Here is a 19,997-nt window from a genome sequence, read left to right on the forward strand (position 1 = left end):
CCAGCTCTAAGAACAAGCAGCTTTATTTTCTGAGGCATTCCCTCAGGCTGCCCCTGAAAGCAGAGACTGGCTGAGTGTTGGGAATTAGAGGGAGCGTTCCACACCTCACCTTCCCTGGGGTCCGGCAGAAGCCTTGACCTCAAGGTGCCCACATGGCCACGTCTGCGGGTGACTAGAACACAAGGAGGCAAACGGATTCCCAAGCTCCATGACTCGGTGGCTGCTTTGCTCCAGAAAGTGGGGGCTTTGAGCACAAACAGGGGCAGGGCCAGGCTACCGGGAGAGCCAGGCTGGGGGTGAGGAGCTGGGCTGTTCCCATCTTGGAGTTTTTGTGGCTTCCCCTCCCTCCACCTCGGGATGGAATCCAGAGACACAGGGCATCCAGATTACTTGTTAGCGGCTTTATTTGCATTTTACAGCATGAATTTTCTTACATTCGGAATTAATTTGGCATTAAAGTGCTGGATTCTTAATCAGGTAACATTGGTTAAAAAGCATCCATGACAAATATCTGAAAAGTGGCAGTCGCTGGTAAAAACATCTCATATAGTACAAAGTATGTAAACCCCAGACAAGTGGGTCAGTCACTAATAACCGAGAAGCAGTCTAGCCCCCTCTCACCAGGAGCACCCAAAACTGGTCAGAACTACCAGCCCGGGGGGAGAACTGATGTGCTCAAAGGCACCATCACCACCTCCCCACCAAAAAAACCAAAACAGAAAACCAATTTTCCTGGGAAAAACTTCTCTCCGCCATCCTGGTGTATGTCTGCTAGATAGGACAATTTTGGAATATTATCCATCCTTGGAGGCCAAAATAGAAGTCTTGCCCCACCCTCTCCCACCCCCTACTCCCACCCCCTCCCATCCCTTGCAAATAAAAGCCTACCCCCCAAAAAAGGCATCAAATGGACGTCAGATTTCTACGACCCCAACACTGAAAAGATTCTGTAAAAATGAAAATAATAAACACAAGGCTTGCTTAGTAAACAGATGCTCTCAGCATTGAATGAGCAAACTGAACTTAGGAAGGCAAAGAAGGCTTATTTGGCAGAAAGGCCAGCCGCAGCGATCCACCCAGTCCGGTTGTTATCAGCGCAGCCCCGACTCTCCGCCCCGACCCCCGCATCGGCCCCGCATCGGCCAGACCTCCGTTTTTATTGCTGATTTTGACCTCGAATCAATGTTTGGAAGTTTATATACAAACACACAGAAGCCTATCTACCGTCAATATATATTTATATATATATACACGTGAACACATACAAAGGGCTTCTCTTCTCACTTTTTAGAAACTGTCAGCTCCATCTCTGGCAGCTGTGTGCCCACCTTCGACCCGCTGTCATTACTCGATGACGAAGACAGCCTGGACTTCTTGGAGGCCAGGGACACCCCGCTTCCCTGGAGCTTTCCGGTCTCCTCATCGCTCCCGGTGACCTCATAATGACCTTTACTCTTTGACCCCAGCCCACCAAAGGTGCCGAACTTCAGCTTGCCATGCTTTCCTTTGACTTTCCCACCCTCGATGGACACTTCCCCGCTTCCAAATTCGAGCGTGCCCGTAGGAGTGACCGGGGCAGAGTGCTCTCTCTCATCACTGAAGGAGCTTGACCGGTGGCGGGGTTTTTTGCTCTTAAAAAAGGAGAATTTGCCTTTTGGGGAGGATGCCTCTGCCTCGACCTCCCCATCCAGGGAGCCCAAGCTGGCCTTAGAGCTCTTGAGGTCTCCCTTGGAGCCGGAGATGGACACCTCGGGGGAACTTGTGGCGCTCCCCTTGCCTTTGGCTTTGGAAAAGGTAAATTTGGGCATCTTGATTTTGGACTTCTTGAGTTTAATGTCTGCCTCGTCCCATTCCCCTTCCCCGGCTCCAGCCTGGATACTGCCTTCCATTCGAGGGAAGTTCACATCCACCCCGACTTCTCTGCCCACTAGCTCCCGTTCTGAGGAGGTAAACTTGGGGATCTTCATCTTGGGGAATGTCACTCTTCCAGAGCCACCTTCCAAGTGAACCCCCTGAAGTCCCACCTGGCCTCCCTGAACACCTCCTTCTACCTTTGGTCCTGAAACATGGATCCCCCCAGCCAGCTTGGGCACATCCAGCTCGAGAGCAGAAGAGACCTGGGCTCCTTTCCATTCTCCACCCACACCTTTGATGTTCACGTGCCCGCCCCCCACGCTGAAATCTGGAGCCCGGACACCTCCGGAGACATCCACACCGCCTTGGATTTTCGGTCCCTTCAAACCAACGCCCCCCAAGTCTGGCGCCGAGATCTCAGGCGACGAGAGCTTGAACGCGGGACCCTGGACGCTCACATCAGGAGCCGCTCCGTGGAGGCCGACGCCAGAAGCCGAGAGCTTCCCCGTCGGGAGTTTGACATTCACATCTGGCAGCTCGCCTTCACATCTGGGCAACTGGATACCTCCTTCCAAGCCTTTGACGTTGATGCCCCCAAGGCTCCCTCCCACGGCAGGACCCTTGATGTCCCCGCTGGCCCCAAAGCCCCCTTTTATTTTTGGTCCTTCCAAGTTAAAATCCACATCGGACGAGATTTGGGGCCCTTTCAGGTCCACACCTCTGAGGTGCACATCCACCCCAGAGCCCTTCAGCTCTGGCCCTGTGGCGTTAAGGTCCAAATGAGCCCCCGGGGAGGAGATGCCAAAATGGGGCAGCTTCATCTGGGGGAGTTTAATAGCCCCTCCAGGTGCCTCCAAACCGACAGCTGGGGCATCCACCGACACTCTGGGACCCTTGATGTCACCGGCCACATCCAAGTCTCCCTTCAGACTCACATCCGGCACACTGACATTCATTTTTGGAGCATCTAAATTGAGGTTGACGCCGGGTACTTTCACTCCTCCCTCCGTCGAAAATTTGCCTCCGCCTTCCATCTTCAATTTCCCGCCAGCTCCTTTGAGGTCAAGGCCCTGGGTGTCCACACTCAGCTTGGGAACCCCGACACCCCCGGAAACATCCAGATCGCCCTTCAGCTTTGGTCCTTTCAAGTTTAAGTCAAGGTCCGGCCCAGAGAGGTTCACTGACGGCAGGCCTCCCTTCAGAGTCACATCCGGCCCCTCAAGCTTGAGGTTAGGGGCGCTCACACCTCCTTCGAGAGAGGGAAGCTGGCCGTGAAAATCAGCTCCTCCGCCCTCCACCTTCACTCCGGGGACTCCGATCTTGGGCAAGGAAAACTTAGGGAACTGGATTTTTGCATCTGGACCTTTCAGATCAATATCTGGTCCTTCCAGTTCCACTTTGGGGACATCACCCTTTATCTTTGGTCCTTTCAAGTTGACATTTACATCAGGGACAGACACTTGAGGAGATGAGATGCCAAAAGAGGGGGCTTTGATTTTAGCACCGGGGACTTCGATGTTGATGTCAGAGGCGTCCAGGTTGGCTTGAACACCGGGCAGTTTCAGGTCTCCCTCTAGCTTTGGCCCCGAGAAATCGACACTCCCGCCTGGCCCCTTGAACTTCGGTGCCTTCAGATGGACGTCAGGCCCTTCCAGGCTGGCACTGGGGAGGCTCCCGCTGATTTCCCCTTCCAGTTTGGGGCTGGGAAGGGGGGCCTCTGCTTTGAATTTGGGAGATTTGATATCAAATTCCACGTCGGGGAAGTACATTTTCCCAAACATCGGCTTCTTGGTTTTGGGAGATTTCACATCGACTTTCAGAGAAGCATCCGGGGCTGCCACATTGACATCCAAGTCTGGAGTTTTGAGACTGGCATCAATTTCACCCTCGGGGGCGTTCAGATCAAATCCCTGTTTTTTGGCCTTGATTTTAGGGCCGCTCATATGGATCTTGGGCATTTTAAACTTCATTTTCTTGCCCTTTCCGCTGACGCTGACATCTGGAGTTTCGACATTCAGCCCTGCTTCTGGAACGTTGACGTCTAATGAAGGGGATTTGATGTCAGCCTTTGGGCTTTTAGCCCCAAAGCCAAATTTAGGTTTCTTAAATTTTGGAATTTTCACATCCGGCCCCTCGATGTTCAGGTCTGGGCCCTCGATATCCAAACTGGGTGCTTGCAAATCCACCTGGGGGCCCTTCAGGTCCAATTCACCACCTTCTATCTTGGGACCAGAAATGCCAAACTTGGGGGACTTGAGATGTAAGTCCACATCGGGAGCAGATACTTTGGGCCCAGAAATGTCCAGTGATGGCATGTTCAAGTTTGGGCCACTTAATTTGGCATCCGGGCCATGGAGATCCAAACTGGGACCCTGGAAGCCAACTTCAGGACCCTTCAGATTACCTTCAACCTTAGGGATGGACACATCAAAATCTCCCTTCACTTTGGGGCCTTTCAAATTCAAGTCAATATCAGGCATGGAGATCTTGGGGGCCTTGATGTTCATCTCAGGCATCTTGAACTTGGGGCCCTTAAGTTTCCCTTCGGGACCTTCGATACTTAGGTCAGGGGCCTCGATGTCCACCTTGGGGCCTGAGATGTCGATGTCTGCTTTGGGCAGGCTCACGTCCACCTCCGGGCCCTCCCCCTTGAACCCCGGCATGCTGAACTTGGGCATCTTTACCTTGGGCATTTTCAGATTCCAATCTGGCCCATGGACGTCCACATCTGGGGCGCTGACGTCCACTTTGGGGCCCTTGATGTCGAGCTCGGGGCCTTTCAGGTCCCCTTCCACCTTGGGAAGGGACACATCCACATCTCCCTTCAGCTTTGGCCCCTTCAGGTTCAGATCAATATCGGGCATGGAGATCTTGGGGGCCTTGATGTGCATGTCGGGCATTTTGAACTTGGGGCCTTTCAGTTTCCCTTCTGGGCCCTCAATGTCCACATCTGGAACATCGATGTCCACTTTGGGGCCTTTGATATCTATCTCAGGGCCCTTCAGGTCACCTTCCACTTTGGGCAGGGAAACATCCACATCTCCCTTCACTTTGGGGCCTTTCAGATGCAAGTCAAAATCGGGCATGGAGATCTTGGGGGCCTTGATGTTCATCTCGGGCATCTTGAACTTGGGGCCCTTGATCTTCCCCTCGGGGCCCTCTAGATTCACATCAGGAACATCAATGTCCACCTTGGGGCCTGAGATGTCGATGTCTGCTTTGGGCAGGCTCACATCCACATCTGGACCTTCCCCCTTGAATCCCGGCATACTGAACTTGGGCATCTTCACCTTGGGCATTTTCAGGTTCCAATCTGGCCCATGGACGTCCACATCTGGGGCACTGATGTCCACTTTGGGGCCCTTGATGTCAAGATCGGGGCCTTTCAGATCCCCCTCTACCTTGGGAAGGGACACATCCACATCCCCCTGGAGCTTGGGGCCCTTCAGGTTCAGGTCCACATCTGGCATAGAGATCTTGGGGGCCTTGAGATGCAGGTCAGGCATTTTGAATTTGGGGCCCTTCAGCTTTCCTTCTGGGCCGTGAATGTCAAGGTCAGGTGTATCTATGTCCAATTTGGGGCCTTTGATATCCACTTGAGGCCCTTTCAGATCACCTTCCATTTTGGGAAGAGACACATCAATGTCTCCCTTCATCTTGGGGCCCTTCAGGTTCAAGTCAATTTCACTCATGGAAATCTGGGGGGTCTTGAAATGCACATCAGGCATGTGGAATTTAGGACCTTTCAGTTTCCCTTCAGGACCCTCAATGCCCAGCTCAGGACCTTTAATATCCACTCCGGGCCCTTTGAGATCTCCTTCCATCTTGGGAAGAGAAACATCCACATCTCCCTTCAGTTTGGGGCCTTTCAGGTTCAAGTCAAAGTCAGGCATGGAGATCTTGGGGGCCTTGATGTGCATGTCGGGCATCTTGAACTTGGGGCCCTTCAGCTTCCCTTCTGGGCCCTCAATGTCCACATCTGGAACATCAATGTCCACTTTGGGGCCCTTGATGTCAAGCTCGGGGCCTTTCAGGTCCCCTTCCACCTTGGGAAGGGACACATCCACATCTCCCTTTAGCTTTGGCCCCTTCAGATTCAGATCAATATTGGGCATGGAGATCTTGGGGGCCTTGAAGTGCATGTCAGGCATCTTGAACTTGGGGCCCTTCAGCTTCCCTTCTGGGCCCTCAATGTCCACATCTGGAACATCGATGTCCACCTTGGGGCCTGAGATGTCAACGTCTGCTTTGGGCAGGCTCACGTCCACCTCTGGACCCTCCCCCTTGAATCCTGGCATGCTGAACTTGGGCATCTTCACCTTGGGCATTTTCAGGTTCCAGTCTGGCCCATGGACGTCCACATCTGGGGCGCTGATGTCCACTTTGGGGCCTTTGATATCTATCTCAGGGCCCTTTAGGTCACCTTCCACTTTGGGCAGGGAAACATCCACATCTCCCTTCACTTTGGGGCCTTTCAGATGCAAGTCAAAATCGGGCATGGAGATCTTGGGGGCCTTGATGTTCATCTCGGGCATCTTGAACTTGGGGCCCTTGATCTTCCCCTCGGGGCCCTCTAGATTCACATCAGGAACATCAATGTCCACCTTGGGGCCTGAGATGTCGATGTCTGCTTTGGGCAGGCTCACGTCCACCTCCGGGCCCTCCCCCTTGAATCCCGGCATGCTGAACTTGGGCATCTTCACCTTGGGCATTTTCAGGTTCCAATCTGGCCCATGGACGTCCACATCTGGGGCACTGATGTCCACTTTGGGGCCCTTGATGTCAAGATCGGGGCCTTTCAGATCCCCCTCTACCTTGGGAAGGGACACATCCACATCCCCCTGGAGCTTGGGGCCCTTCAGGTTCAGGTCCACATCTGGCATAGAGATCTTGGGGGCCTTGAGATGCAGGTCAGGCATTTTGAATTTGGGGCCCTTCAGCTTTCCTTCTGGGCCGTGAATGTCAAGGTCAGGTGTATCTATGTCCAATTTGGGGCCTTTGATATCCACTTGAGGCCCTTTCAGATCACCTTCTACTTTGGGAAGAGACACATCAATGTCTCCCTTCATCTTGGGGCCCTTCAGGTTCAAGTCAATGTCAGGCATAGAGATCTTGGGGGCCTTGATGTGCATGTCAGGCATTTTAAACTTGGGCCCTTTTATTTTCCCATCTGGACCTTCAATTTCCAAGTTAGGGGTCTCAATGTCCACGTTAGGTCCAGAAACGTCAATATCAGCTTTAGGCAGATTTACATTGACCTCCGGGCCCTCCCCCTTGAATCCCGGCATACTGAATTTGGGCAGCTTCATCTTAGGCATCTTCAGATTCCACTCTGGGCCATGGACGTCCACATCTGGGGCCTCGATGTCCACTTTGGGGCCTTTGATGTCCACATCTGGAACTTTCACTTCACCTTCTATCTTGGGCACAGACACATCCACATCTCCCTTCACTTTGGGGCCTTTCAGATGCAAGTCAAAATCGGGCATGGAGATCTTGGGGGCCTTGATGTTCATCTCAGGCATCTTGAACTTGGGGCCCTTAAGTTTCCCTTCAGGACCTTCGATACTTAGGTCAGGGGCCTCGATGTCCACCTTGGGGCCTGAGATGTCGATGTCTGCTTTGGGCAGGCTCACGTCCACCTCCGGGCCCTCCCCCTTGAACCCCGGCATGCTGAACTTGGGCATCTTTACCTTGGGCATTTTCAGATTCCAATCTGGCCCATGGACGTCCACATCTGGGGCACTGACGTCCACTTTGGGGCCCTTGATGTCGAGCTCGGGGCCTTTCAGGTCCCCTTCCACCTTGGGAAGGGACACATCCACATCTCCCTTCAGCTTTGGCCCCTTCAGGTTCAGATCAATATCGGGCATGGAGATCTTGGGGGCCTTGATGTGCATGTCAGGCATTTTGAACTTGGGGCCCTTCAGTTTCCCTTCTGGGCCCTCAATGTCCACATCTGGAACATCGATGTCCACTTTGGGGCCTTTGATATCTATCTCAGGGCCCTTCAGGTCACCTTCCACTTTGGGCAGGGAAACATCCACATCTCCCTTCACTTTGGGGCCTTTCAGATGCAAGTCAAAATCGGGCATGGAGATCTTGGGGGCCTTGATGTTCATCTCGGGCATCTTGAACTTGGGGCCCTTGATCTTCCCCTCGGGGCCCTCTAGATTCACATCAGGAACATCAATGTCCACCTTGGGGCCTGAGATGTCGATGTCTGCTTTGGGCAGGTTCACGTCCACCTCCGGGCCCTCCCCCTTGAATCCCGGCATGCTAAACTTGGGCATCTTCATCTTGGGCATCTTCACATTAAAGTCTGGCCCATGGACGTCCACATCAGGAGCTTCAAGATGAACATCTGGTGTCTTGAGATCTATTTTAGGACCTTTCAGATCACCTTCCAAGGTTGGGCCTGCAACATCCAGGTCTCCCTTCACTTTGGGGCTTTTCAGGTTTAATTCTACGTCGGGCATAGAGACCTTGGGTGAGGAAATGCTCAGAAAGGGCATTTTGAACTTCGGGCCTTTTGCCTTGCCCTGCACCTCCACATCAGGGGCATTTATATCCATCTTGGGGCCTGTAATGTCGACATCGGGCTTTTTGAGTTTGGCGTCCACCTCTGGGGTTTGAACTTTGGGGCCTGAGAAGTGAAACTTGGGAAGCTTGAAACGGGATTTCTTAGACTTGCCCTCAATGTTGACTTTAGGAGCTGCAATGTCAAGCTCTGGGCTCTTTATATCTAGTTTGGGACCTTTGATGTCACCTTCTAATTTGGGGACAGAAACATCAACATCTCCTTTGATTTTGGAGCCTTTCAAATTCAGATCAATCTCTGGCATGGAAATCTTGGGCATGTTGACATGCATGTCGGGCATTTTGAGTTTGGGACTTTTGCCATGGATGTCAATACTGGGGGCATCGATGTCCATCTTGGGGCCTTTGAGGTCTAGAGATGGCCCTTTCAAGTCACCCTCCATTTTTGGAAGGGTCACATCGACATCACCTTTTATTTTTGGACCCTTCAGATTGAGATCCAAGTCTGGCATTGAGATCTTAGGAGCCTTAATATTCATCTCAGGCATCTTAAATTTGGGGCCTTTCACTTTTGCATCTGGACCCTCGATGCTAATGTCAGGGGCCTCAATGTCCAATTTGGGTCCAGAGATGTCGACGTCTGCTTTGGGCAGGCTCACGTCCACCTCCGGGCCCTCCCCCTTGAATCCCGGCATGCTGAACTTGGGCATCTTCATCTTGGGCATCTTCAGATTCCACTCTGGGCCATGGACGTCCACATCTGGGGCCTCGATGTCCACCTTGGGCCCTTTGATGTCCACATCTGGAACTTTCACTTCACCTTCTATCTTGGGCACAGACACATCCACATCTCCCTTCACTTTGGGGCCTTTCAGATGCAAGTCAAAATCGGGCATGGAGATCTTGGGGGCCTTGATGTTCATCTCGGGCATCTTGAACTTGGGGCCCTTAAGTTTCCCTTCAGGACCTTCGATACTTAGGTCAGGGGCTTCAATGTCCACTTTGGGGCCTGAGATGTCAACGTCTGCTTTGGGCAGGTTCACGTCCACCTCTGGGCCCTCCCCTTTGAACCCCGGCATGCTGAACTTGGGCATCTTCACCTTGGGCATTTTCAGGTTCCAGTCTGGCCCATGGACGTCCACATCTGGGGCACTGATGTCCACCTTGGGGCCTTTGATATCTATCTCAGGGCCCTTCAGGTCACCTTCCACTTTGGGCAGGGAAACATCCACATCTCCCTTCACTTTGGGGCCTTTCAGATGCAAGTCAAAATCGGGCATGGAGATCTTGGGGGCCTTGATGTTCATCTCGGGCATCTTGAACTTGGGGCCTTTGATCTTCCCCTCGGGGCCCTCTAGATTCACATCAGGAACATCAATGTCCACCTTGGGGCCTGAGATGTCGATGTCTGCTTTGGGCAGGTTCACGTCCACCTCCGGGCCCTCCCCCTTGAATCCCGGCATGCTGAACTTGGGCATCTTCATCTTGGGCATCTTCAGGTTCCAGTCTGGCCCATGGACGTCCACATCTGGGGCGCTGACATCCACTTTGGGGCCCTTGATGTCAAGTTCGGGGCCTTTGATGTCCCCTTCCAACTTAGGGATTGAAACGTCTACATCTCCTTTTACTTTGGGACCCTTCAGATTCAGGTCAATATCTGGCATTGAGATCTTTGGAGTTTTAAAATGTAGGTCAGGCATCTTAAACTTGGGACTTTTCCACTTCCCTTCTGGCCCTTCGATATTCACATCAGGGGCCTCGATGTCCACCTTGGGGCCTGAGATGTCGATGTCTGCTTTGGGCAGGTTCACATCCACCTCCGGGCCCTCCCCCTTGAATCCCGGCATGCTGAACTTGGGCATCTTCACCTTGGGCATTTTCAGGTTCCAATCTGGCCCATGGACGTCCACATCTGGGGCATTGATGTCCACTTTGGGGCCCTTGATGTCAAGCTCAGGGCCTTTCAGATCTCCTTCCAGCTTTGGCCCAGAGATTTCCACATCGCCTTTCAGTTTGGGGCCCTTAAGATTCAGGTCCACGTCGGGCATAGAAAGCTTTGGAGCTTTGATGTGCATCTCGGGCATTTTAAACTTGGGGCCCTTGATCTTCCCATCAGGGCCCTCAAGGCTCACATCTGGAACATCAATGTCCACCTTGGGGCCTGAGATGTCGATGTCTGCTTTGGGCAGGTTCACGTCCATCTCTGGGCCCTCCCCTTTGAACCCCGGCATGCTGAACTTGGGCATCTTTAATTTAGGCATCTTCAATTTCCCTTCTGGACCATGGATGTCCACATCAGGAGCTTCTACATCCAATTTAGGGCCTTTGATATCAAACTCTGGTCCTTTCAAATTTCCTTCCACCTTTGGAAGAGACACATCAACATCTCCCTTTAACTTAGGAGCTTTCAAGTGTAAATCAATGTCTGGCATGGAAACCTTTGGGGCCTTGAAGTGCATGTCGGGCATCTTGAATTTGGGGCCCTTCAGTTTGGCATCTGGGCACTCTAAGTCCACATCTGGAACATCGATGCCCACCTTGGGGCCTGAGATGTCAATGTCTGCTTTGGGGAGGTTCACATCCACCTCTGGGCCCTCTCCCTTGAACCCCGGCATGCTGAACTTGGGCATCTTCATCTTTGGCATTTTCAGGTTCCACTCGGGCCCATGGACGTCCACATCTGGGGCACTGACATCCACCTTGGGGCCTTTGATGTCCACATCTGGAACTTTCACTTCACCTTCTATCTTGGGCACAGACACATCCACATCTCCCTTCACTTTGGGGCCTTTCAGATGCAAGTCAAAATCGGGCATGGAGATCTTGGGGGCCTTGATGTTCATCTCGGGCATCTTGAACTTGGGGCCCTTGATCTTCCCCTCGGGGCCCTCTAGATTCACATCAGGAACATCAATGTCCACCTTGGGGCCTGAGATGTCGATGTCTGCTTTGGGGAGGTTCACATCCACATCTGGACCCTCCCCCTTGAATCCCGGCATACTGAACTTGGGCATCTTCATCTTGGGCATTTTGAGGTTCCAGTCTGGCCCATGGACGTCCACATCTGGAGCACTGACATCCACTTTGGGGCCCTTGATGTCAACATCTGGAACCTTCACCTCTCCTTCTATCTTAGGCACAGACACATCCACATCCATATCTCCCTTCATTTTGGGGCCTTTCAAATGTAAGTCCACATCTGGCATGGAGATCTTGGGGGCCTTGAAGTGCATGTCGGGCATCTTAAATTTTGGACTTTTCCATTTGCCTTCAGGTCCTTCAACATTCACCTCTGGCATATCAACATCCAATTTGGGTCCTTTAACATTCAATTCTGGGCCTTCTATTTTGGGAGCAGAGACATCCACATCCCCTTTGATCTTAGGGCCCTTCAAGTTGAAATCTACATCTGGCATGGAGATCTTAGGGGCCTTGAAGTGCATGTCTGGCATCTTGAACTTGGGGCCCTTCAGTTTGGCATCCGGGCACTCCAGGTCCACATCGGGTACCTCAACATCCACCTTGGGGCCCTTGAGATCTCCCTCCAACTTGGGCACAGACACATCAACATCCCCCTTCAATTTGGGGCCTTTCAAATGCAGGTCCACATCTGGCATGGAGATCTTGGGGGCCTTGAAGTGCATGTCGGGCATCTTGAACTTGGGGCCCTTCAGTTTGGCATCTGGGCATTCTAAGTCCACTTCTGGAACATCAATGTCCACCTTGGGGCCTGAGATGTCAATGTCTGCTTTGGGCAGGCTCACGTCCACATCTGGACCCTCCCCCTTGAACCCCGGCATGCTGAACTTGGGCATCTTCATCTTGGGCATCTTCAAGTTCCACTCGGGCCCGTGGACATCCACATCTGGGGCACTGACATCCAACTTGGGCCCCTTAATGTCCACATCAGGAACCTTCACATCACCTTCTAACTTTGGCACAGACACATCAACATCCATGTCTCCCTTCACTTTGGGACCTCTCAAATGTAAGTCCACATCTGGCATGGAGATCTTGGGGGCCTTGAAGTGCATGTCGGGCATCTTGAACTTGGGGCCCTTCAGTTTGGCATCCGGGCACTCCAGGTCCACATCGGGTACCTCAACATCCACCTTGGGGCCCTTGAGATCTCCCTCCAACTTGGGCACAGACACATCAACATCCCCCTTCAATTTGGGGCCTTTCAAATGCAGGTCCACATCTGGCATGGAGATCTTAGGGGCCTTGAAGTGCATGTCAGGCATCTTGAACTTGGGGCCCTTCAGCTTCCCTTCTGGCCCTTCAATGTTCACATCTGGTGCTTTAATGTCCACCTTGGGCCCAGAAATATCAACATCTGCTTTGGGCAGGCTCACGTCCACATCTGGACCCTCTCCCTTGAACCCTGGCATGCTGAACTTGGGCATCTTCATCTTGGGCATCTTCAAGTTCCACTCGAGCCCTTGGACATCCACATCTGGGGCATTGATGTCCAACTTGGGCCCCTTAATGTCCACATCAGGAACCTTCACATCACCTTCTAACTTGGGCACAGACACATCAACATCCATGTCTCCCTTCACTTTGGGACTTCTCAAATGCAGGTCAACATCTGGCATGGAGATCTTGGGGGCCTTGAAGTGCATGTCGGGCATCTTGAACTTGGGGCCCTTCAGTTTGGCATCCGGGCACTCCAGGTCCACATCAGGTACCTCAACATCCACCTTGGGGCCCTTGAGATCTCCCTCCAACTTGGGCACAGACATATCGACATCCCCCTTCAATTTGGGGCCTTTCAAATGTAAGTCCACATCTGGCATGGAGATTTTGGGGGCTTTGAAGTGCATGTCAGGCATCTTAAACTTGGGGCCCTTCAGTTTGGCATCCGGGCACTCCAAGTCCACATCGGGCCCCTCGATGTCCACATTGGAACCTCTGATATTAACTTGAGGACCTTTCAAATCTCCTTCCAGGTCGGGAGCAGACACATCCATCTCCCCCTTCAATTTAGGGGCTTTTAAATTCAGGTCCACGTCAGGCATGGATATTTTCGGAGCTTTGATGTTCAGTTTGGGCATCTTGAACTTGGGGCCCTTCAGTTTCCCTTCTGGGCCCTCAATGTCCACATCTGGACCTTCAATGTCCACCTTGGGCCCAGAAATGTCAACATCTGCTTTGGGCAGGCTCACGTCCACATCTGGACCCTCTCCCTTGAACCCTGGCATGCTGAACTTGGGCATCTTCACTTTGGGCATCTTGAGGTTCCACTCGGGCCCGTGGACATCTACATCTGGAGCGCTTATGTCCAACTTGGGCCCCTTAATGTCCACATCAGGAGCCTTCACATCACCTTCGATTTTGGGCACAGACACATCCACATCCCCCTTCAATTTGGGGCCTTTCAAATGCAGGTCCACATCTGGCATGGAGATCTTAGGGGCCTTGAAGTGCATGTCGGGCATCTTGAACTTGGGGCCTTTGATCTTTCCTTCTGGGCCTTCGAGATCAACATCCCCAATGTCCACATCCACCTTGGGAGCTTTTAAGTCAACTTTGGGAGCTGTCAGGTCTCCTTCTACTTTGGGGAGAGAAACATCCAGGTCACCCTTTAATTTAGGGGATTTCAAATTGAGTCCAACATCAGGCATGGAGATTTTATGTGTCTGGATGTTCATGCTGGGCATCTTGAATTTGGAGCCTTTGATCTTTCCCTCTGGACCTTCTACACTCACATCTGGAGCCTCAATGTCCACCTTGGGGCCTGAGATACTGACATCTCCTTTGGGCAGGCTCACGTCCACCTCCGGGCCCTCTCCCTTGAACCCCGGCATGCTGAACTTGGGCATCTTCACCTTGGGCATTTTCAAATGCCAGTCTGGCCCGTGGATGTCCACATCTGGGGCACTGACGTCTACTTTGGGGCCTTTTAATTCCACATCTGGCACCTCCAAGTCGCCTTCTATCTTTGGAACTGTGACATCATAGTCTCCCTTTACCTTGGGACCTTTCAAATGCAAGCCGACATCTGGCATGGAGATCTTCTGAGGCTTTATGTTCATCTCGGGCAGCTTGAATTTGGGACTTTTGAATTTTGCATCTGGGCCTTCGATGTTCACACTTGGAGCATTAATATCCACCTTAGGCCCAGAAATGTCAACATCTGCTTTGGGCAGGCTCACGTCCACCTCTGGACCCTCCCCCTTGAACCCCGGCATGCTGAACTTGGGCATCTTCATCTTGGGCATCTTGAGATTCCACTCGGGCCCGTGGACATCCACATCTGGAGCACTTACGTCCACTTTGGGGCCCTTGATGTTCACATCAGGAACTTTCACATCACCTTCTATCTTGGGTACAGACACATCCACATCCCCTTTGAGTTTGGGGCCTTTGAGATTCAGGTCCACATCTGGCATAGAGATTTTGGGGGCCTTGAAGTGCATGTCAGGCATCTTGAACTTGGGGCCCTTCAGTTTCCCTTCTGGGCCCTCAATGTCCACATTTGGAACATCAATGTCCACCTTGGGGCCTGAGATGTCAATGTCTGCTTTGGGCAGGCTCACGTCCACCTCCGGGCCCTCCCCCTTGAACCCCGGCATGCTGAACTTGGGCATCTTCATCTTGGGCATCTTCAAGTTCCACTCAGGCCCGTGGACATCCACATCTGGGGCGCTGACATCCACCTTGGGGCCCTTAATGTCCACATCGGGAACCTTCACATCACCTTCAATCTTGGGCACAGACACATCAACATCCATGTCTCCCTTCACTTTGGGACCTCTCAAATGCAGGTCCACATCTGGCATGGAGATCTTGGGGGCCTTGAAGTGCATGTCGGGCATCTTGAACTTGGGGCCCTTCAGTTTCCCTTCTGGGCCCTCAATGTCCACATTTGGAACATCAATGTCCACCTTGGGGCCTGAGATGTCAACATCTGCTTTGGGCAGGCTCACATCCACCTCCGGGCCCTCCCCCTTGAACCCTGGCATGCTGAACTTGGGCATCTTCATCTTGGGCATCTTCAAGTTCCACTCGGGCCCATGGATGTCCACATCTGGAGCACTGACATCCACCTTGGGGCCCTTAATGTCCACATCAGGAACCTTCACATCACCTTCAATCTTGGGCACAGACACATCCACATCCCCCTTCAATTTGGGGCCTTTGAGATTCAGATCAACATCTGGCATGGAGATCTTGGGGGCCTTGAAGTGCATGTCAGGCATCTTGAACTTGGGGCCCTTCAGTTTGGCATCTGGCCCTTCAATGTCCACATCTGGAACATCAATGTCTACCTTGGGCCCAGAAATGTCAACATCTGCTTTGGGCAGGCTCACGTCCACCTCCGGGCCCTCTCCCTTGAACCCCGGCATGCTGAACTTGGGCATCTTCACCTTGGGCATCTTCAGGTTCCATTCGGGCCCATGGACATCCACATCTGGGGCGCTGATGTCCACTTTGGGGCCTTTCAGGTCCCCTTCCAGCTTTGGAACTGTGACATCATATTCTCCCTTCACTTTGGGTCCTTTCAAATGCAAGTCCATATCTGGCATAGAAATCTTTGGGGCCTTGATGTTCATCTCAGGCATCTTAAATTTAGGACCTTTGAATTTCCCTTCTGGCCCTTCGATATTCACATCTGGAACATCAATGTCCACCTTGGGCCCAGAAACGTCAACATCTGCTTTGGGCAGGCTCACATCGACCTCCGGGCCCTCCCCTTTGAACCCCGGCATGCTGAACTTGGGCATCTTCACCTTGGGCATCTTGAGGTTCCACTCGGGCCCGTGGAGCTCCACATCTGGGGCACTGACGTCCACTTTGGCCCCTTTTAGTTCCACATCTGGAACTTTGACTTCACCTTCTACTTTGGGAGGGGTCACATCATATTCTCCCTTCACCTTGGGGCCCTTCAAATGGAAGTCTGGCATGGAAATCTTTGGAGCCTTGATGTTCATCTCAGGCATCTTAAACTTGGGACCCTTGACTTTCCCTTCGGGGACCTCCACATTCACATCTGGACCTTCAATGTCCACCTTGGGGCCTGAGATGTCGATGTCTGCTTTGGGCAGGCTCACGTCCACCTCTGGGCCCTCCCCCTTGAGCCCCGGCATGCTGAACTTGGGCATCTTCATTTTGGGCATCTTGAGGTTCCACTCGGGCCCGTGGAGCTCCACATCTGGGGCACTGACGTCCACTTTGGGGCCTTTCAGATCCCCTTCCAGCTTTGGAACCGTGACATCATATTCTCCCTTCACCTTTGCACCTTTCAGATGCAGATCGACATCAGGCATGGAGATCTTCGGGGTTTTGATGTTCACCTCTGGCGCCTTGATGCCAGGCCCTTTCAGTTTTCCTTCTGGGCCTTCAAGGTTCACCTGTGGGGCTGCAATGTCAATACTGGGCCCTGAAACACTGATGTCTCCCTTGACCTCTGGCCCTTCCCCCTTGATCCCTGGCACGCTAAACTTGGGCATCTTCATCTTGGGCATCTTCAGGTGCCACTCGGGTCCATGGACGTCTACATCTGGAGCAGCCACATCCACTTTGGGGCCTTTGATGTCCATCTCAGGGCCTTTGACTTGCCCTTCAAACTTCGGGAGGTCCACCTGACCCTTTATCTTGGGAGCACCTACGTTCAAATCAACATCAGTCATACTGATTTTGCAGGCCCCCGTTTTCCCAGACGGGATGCCAACCTTGGGCCCGGTCAGGGATGCCTCCAGGCCGGGTGTCTTAATGTCCACTGTGGGTTCTTTCACAGCTATCTGAGGACCTTTTACATCCCCTTGTATTCCTGGACCTGAAACCTTTATATCCCCTTTCAATTTGGGGGACCTGAGGCTTAGGTCTACATCCTGCATGGAGATTTTAGGTTTCTGAATAATCATCTCTGGGGTCTTGACTTTGGGGTCTTTGATTTTGCCTTCTGGCCCGCTGATGGCCACCTCCGGCAGGCTGACGTTCCCAGTGACAGTGGGCAGGTTCACTTCTCCCTCAGGCAGTTTTACATCCACAGCTGCTCCTTCTCCTTTGGAACCAGACACCGAAAACTTGGGGACTTTCATCTGGGGCATTTTCAGTTTTCCACCTCCCCCATGAGGGTCGATTTCCGGAGCTCCAAGTTCCACAGCAGGGCCTTTGACGCTGATCTGCCCCTTGGATGCTGAGATGTCCAAGCCTCCAGCCCCTGGAAGCTTGGCGCCTTTGGGACCAAAGTCACCCCCCAAGGTCGGGGTCGTGATCGTGGGACCCTTCAGCTTTCCTTCGACTCCCTCGACATGGACAGACGGAGCCGTGACTTCCAGCTTCGGCCCCTGGATATTCCCACTCACTGCCAGACCTGAGCCATCGCCCCCGGGCCCCACAGAGATGCCTGGGGAGCAAACACCCAGGCCTCCCTCTGGGCCCTGGACCTCAGGCCCCGCTCCCGAGAAGCCAAACTTGGGTAGCTTCATGGTGGGAATGGTGATGTTATCTATGGATGGGCGCTGGAATTCGACAGTCCCGCCGGCTCCTCCTTTGCTTCCCAAGTCAACAGAAGCAGAGCCTTTGGTATGAACAGAGACTTCTGGCTTTCCTTCCACCTTCAGGCCCTTGCCGACACTGCCGGCCGCCAAGCCTTCCACTTGGATCCCAGGCGTGGTGACCTGGACCTTGGAATGGCCGGCACCAGCCGCCCCCAGCCCTTGGAGCTCCGGCCCAGTTGCCCTAACGTCAACGCTGTAGCCTGTGGTCTGAACGGTGGCCCCGGGGCTTTGTGGCAATCGAATGACCGTCTTCCCGTGGGCGGTTTCCACGTCCACCTTGGAGAGCTCTGTCAGCTCGTGCCGTGGAATCTTGATCTTGAATTCAGGGCTGTTGATGTCGATCTCCCTGGCCCCCTCTCGCCCCGTCACATCCACCGTGTAGGCCGTGACCTTTCTGGTCACTGTGATGGTGCGGCTCTGGGTCTCCCCAAGCTCGACACCTTCCAGCCCGTCCTCCGACTTCAGCCGCGGCTTGATTTTCGTGGTGTAGATCCGCTGGTATTCCTCATCATCCCCGCTCTGCAGAAAGAGACACCACAGCAAAGATTGCAGCTGAGCCTGCCTGAGAACGCCACAGACCCAACCAGAGGCCAGCAACAATCTGGTTTTCTGACTTCCAGAAGCAGGTGCCCCGGGGGGCCCCTCAGAGCCCCGTGGGGAGGCTGGGGCGGAGGGTACTGGTGGAGAAAACTGGGAGCCCAGGGGAGACCTTAACATGGAGAGTTGGGGACAAATTGGTAAAAAATCAAAGGAGAAGAGGTGGTTGGGGAAAGATGGTATCTGAGAGAAAAGAAATCTCATATCTTATGTAATCTGACAAATACCCACCACCAATTGGGGAAAAAATGAGGAAATTCTAGTCAAGTAACCAAATACTGCCAGGATCTGAGACATTTTAGGGAACTAAATGAGAACTGGAGGAAAATGGCAGCCAAGTGCCATGAGAGATTTGTTTAGTTAGGGGACAAGTCAGGTTTTTCATTTTATAGCTAAATATTCAGTTCTCAAAGGCAGTGCAAAAGTACCCATACATTGTTGAGGGACTGGCTGGCTGCTCGTTTCCTAGCTCTCCGAATGTGAACTGCCTGTCCCCAATGGCCTGAGGCTGGCTGGGAGACAGCCCTGGTTTCCCAAAGGTTGTGCCCCACAGGCCCAAGCTCCAGCACGTCCATGCTGGAAAGGCCTCAAACACGCATCCTATGCTGTCAGGATTTTGTTGTTGTTCAGGGAGTTTGGGAAGCATTGGGGTTTGGATTTTTATTTGGAGGGAAGCCTTTCTTTGTAACCCGACTGCCTGGAAAATTGAATTAATGCTTCCTAACTGACCAACTGATTTTTTTTTTAATGTAAGTCATATTTTCTTTTTTTTTCTTTTTTTTTTTAATTTTATTTTTTTTAATTTTAATTTTATTTTATAATTATAACATTTTTTGACAGTACATATGCATGGGTAATTTTTTACAACATTATCCCTTGCACCTGACCAACTGATTAACCCAGGTGAGCTCAACCAGCTTGGGCCACAGGGAACCTCTCGGCCTAAGTAACTCTTGAAGCCCCCCCAAGATGAGAAACCCAAGCTCTGTGTGGGGGCTGGGCCCCACGTGGAGAAAACCACAACTTCCCGAATGACAGCCCGTCTATGGAATAGCAGACATTACTCCCAAGGCCAATCTGGACTCTGTAACTAAATGGCTGACCTTCCTTAATGACTGATCAACAGAAGCATGAGGTTTTAAGCCAGCAAGGTTATGAGTCGCTCCTGAAGCCTATGAGTTTTGGATATGTCTATAAATATCATTTGCTGTCTAGGGAAGGGGGTGGAGAGAAGGGAGGGAGAAACATTTGGAACACAAGGTTTTGCAAGGGTAAATGTTAAAAATAATCTGTGTGTGTGTTTTGAAAATAAAAAGCTATTTTTAAAAGAAAGAAAGAAAGAAACGTCCATTGAAAATGTGGAGAGCAGCTCTTTTTGTGGTGGCTAATAAATGAAAATCAAAGGGATACCCATCAGTTGGGGAATGACTAAACAAGTTGTGTGTCCATGATGGAATATTATGCTTTAAAAATGACCAGCAGGCTGCTTTCAGAAAA

General features: G+C 52.2%; 1 protein-coding gene across 1 annotated transcript in view; it reads right to left on the bottom strand.

The window, feature by feature from the left end:
* Positions 1 to 386: 386 nt before the first annotated feature.
* AHNAK (AHNAK nucleoprotein) overlaps positions 387 to 19,997 on the bottom strand; it is a 37,264-nt gene continuing 17,653 nt past the window's right edge. Inside the window, exon 5 of the mRNA XM_074274306.1 lies at positions 387 to 18,422. Coding sequence (XP_074130407.1) covers positions 1,281 to 18,422 — 17,142 coding nt within the window. The 3' untranslated portion in view covers positions 387 to 1,280. The remainder of the gene's footprint in view (positions 18,423 to 19,997) is intronic.

This window comes from Sminthopsis crassicaudata, chromosome 6 (genome assembly GCF_048593235.1).
Source record: "Sminthopsis crassicaudata isolate SCR6 chromosome 6, ASM4859323v1, whole genome shotgun sequence".
NCBI lineage: Eukaryota > Metazoa > Chordata > Mammalia > Dasyuromorphia > Dasyuridae > Sminthopsis > Sminthopsis crassicaudata.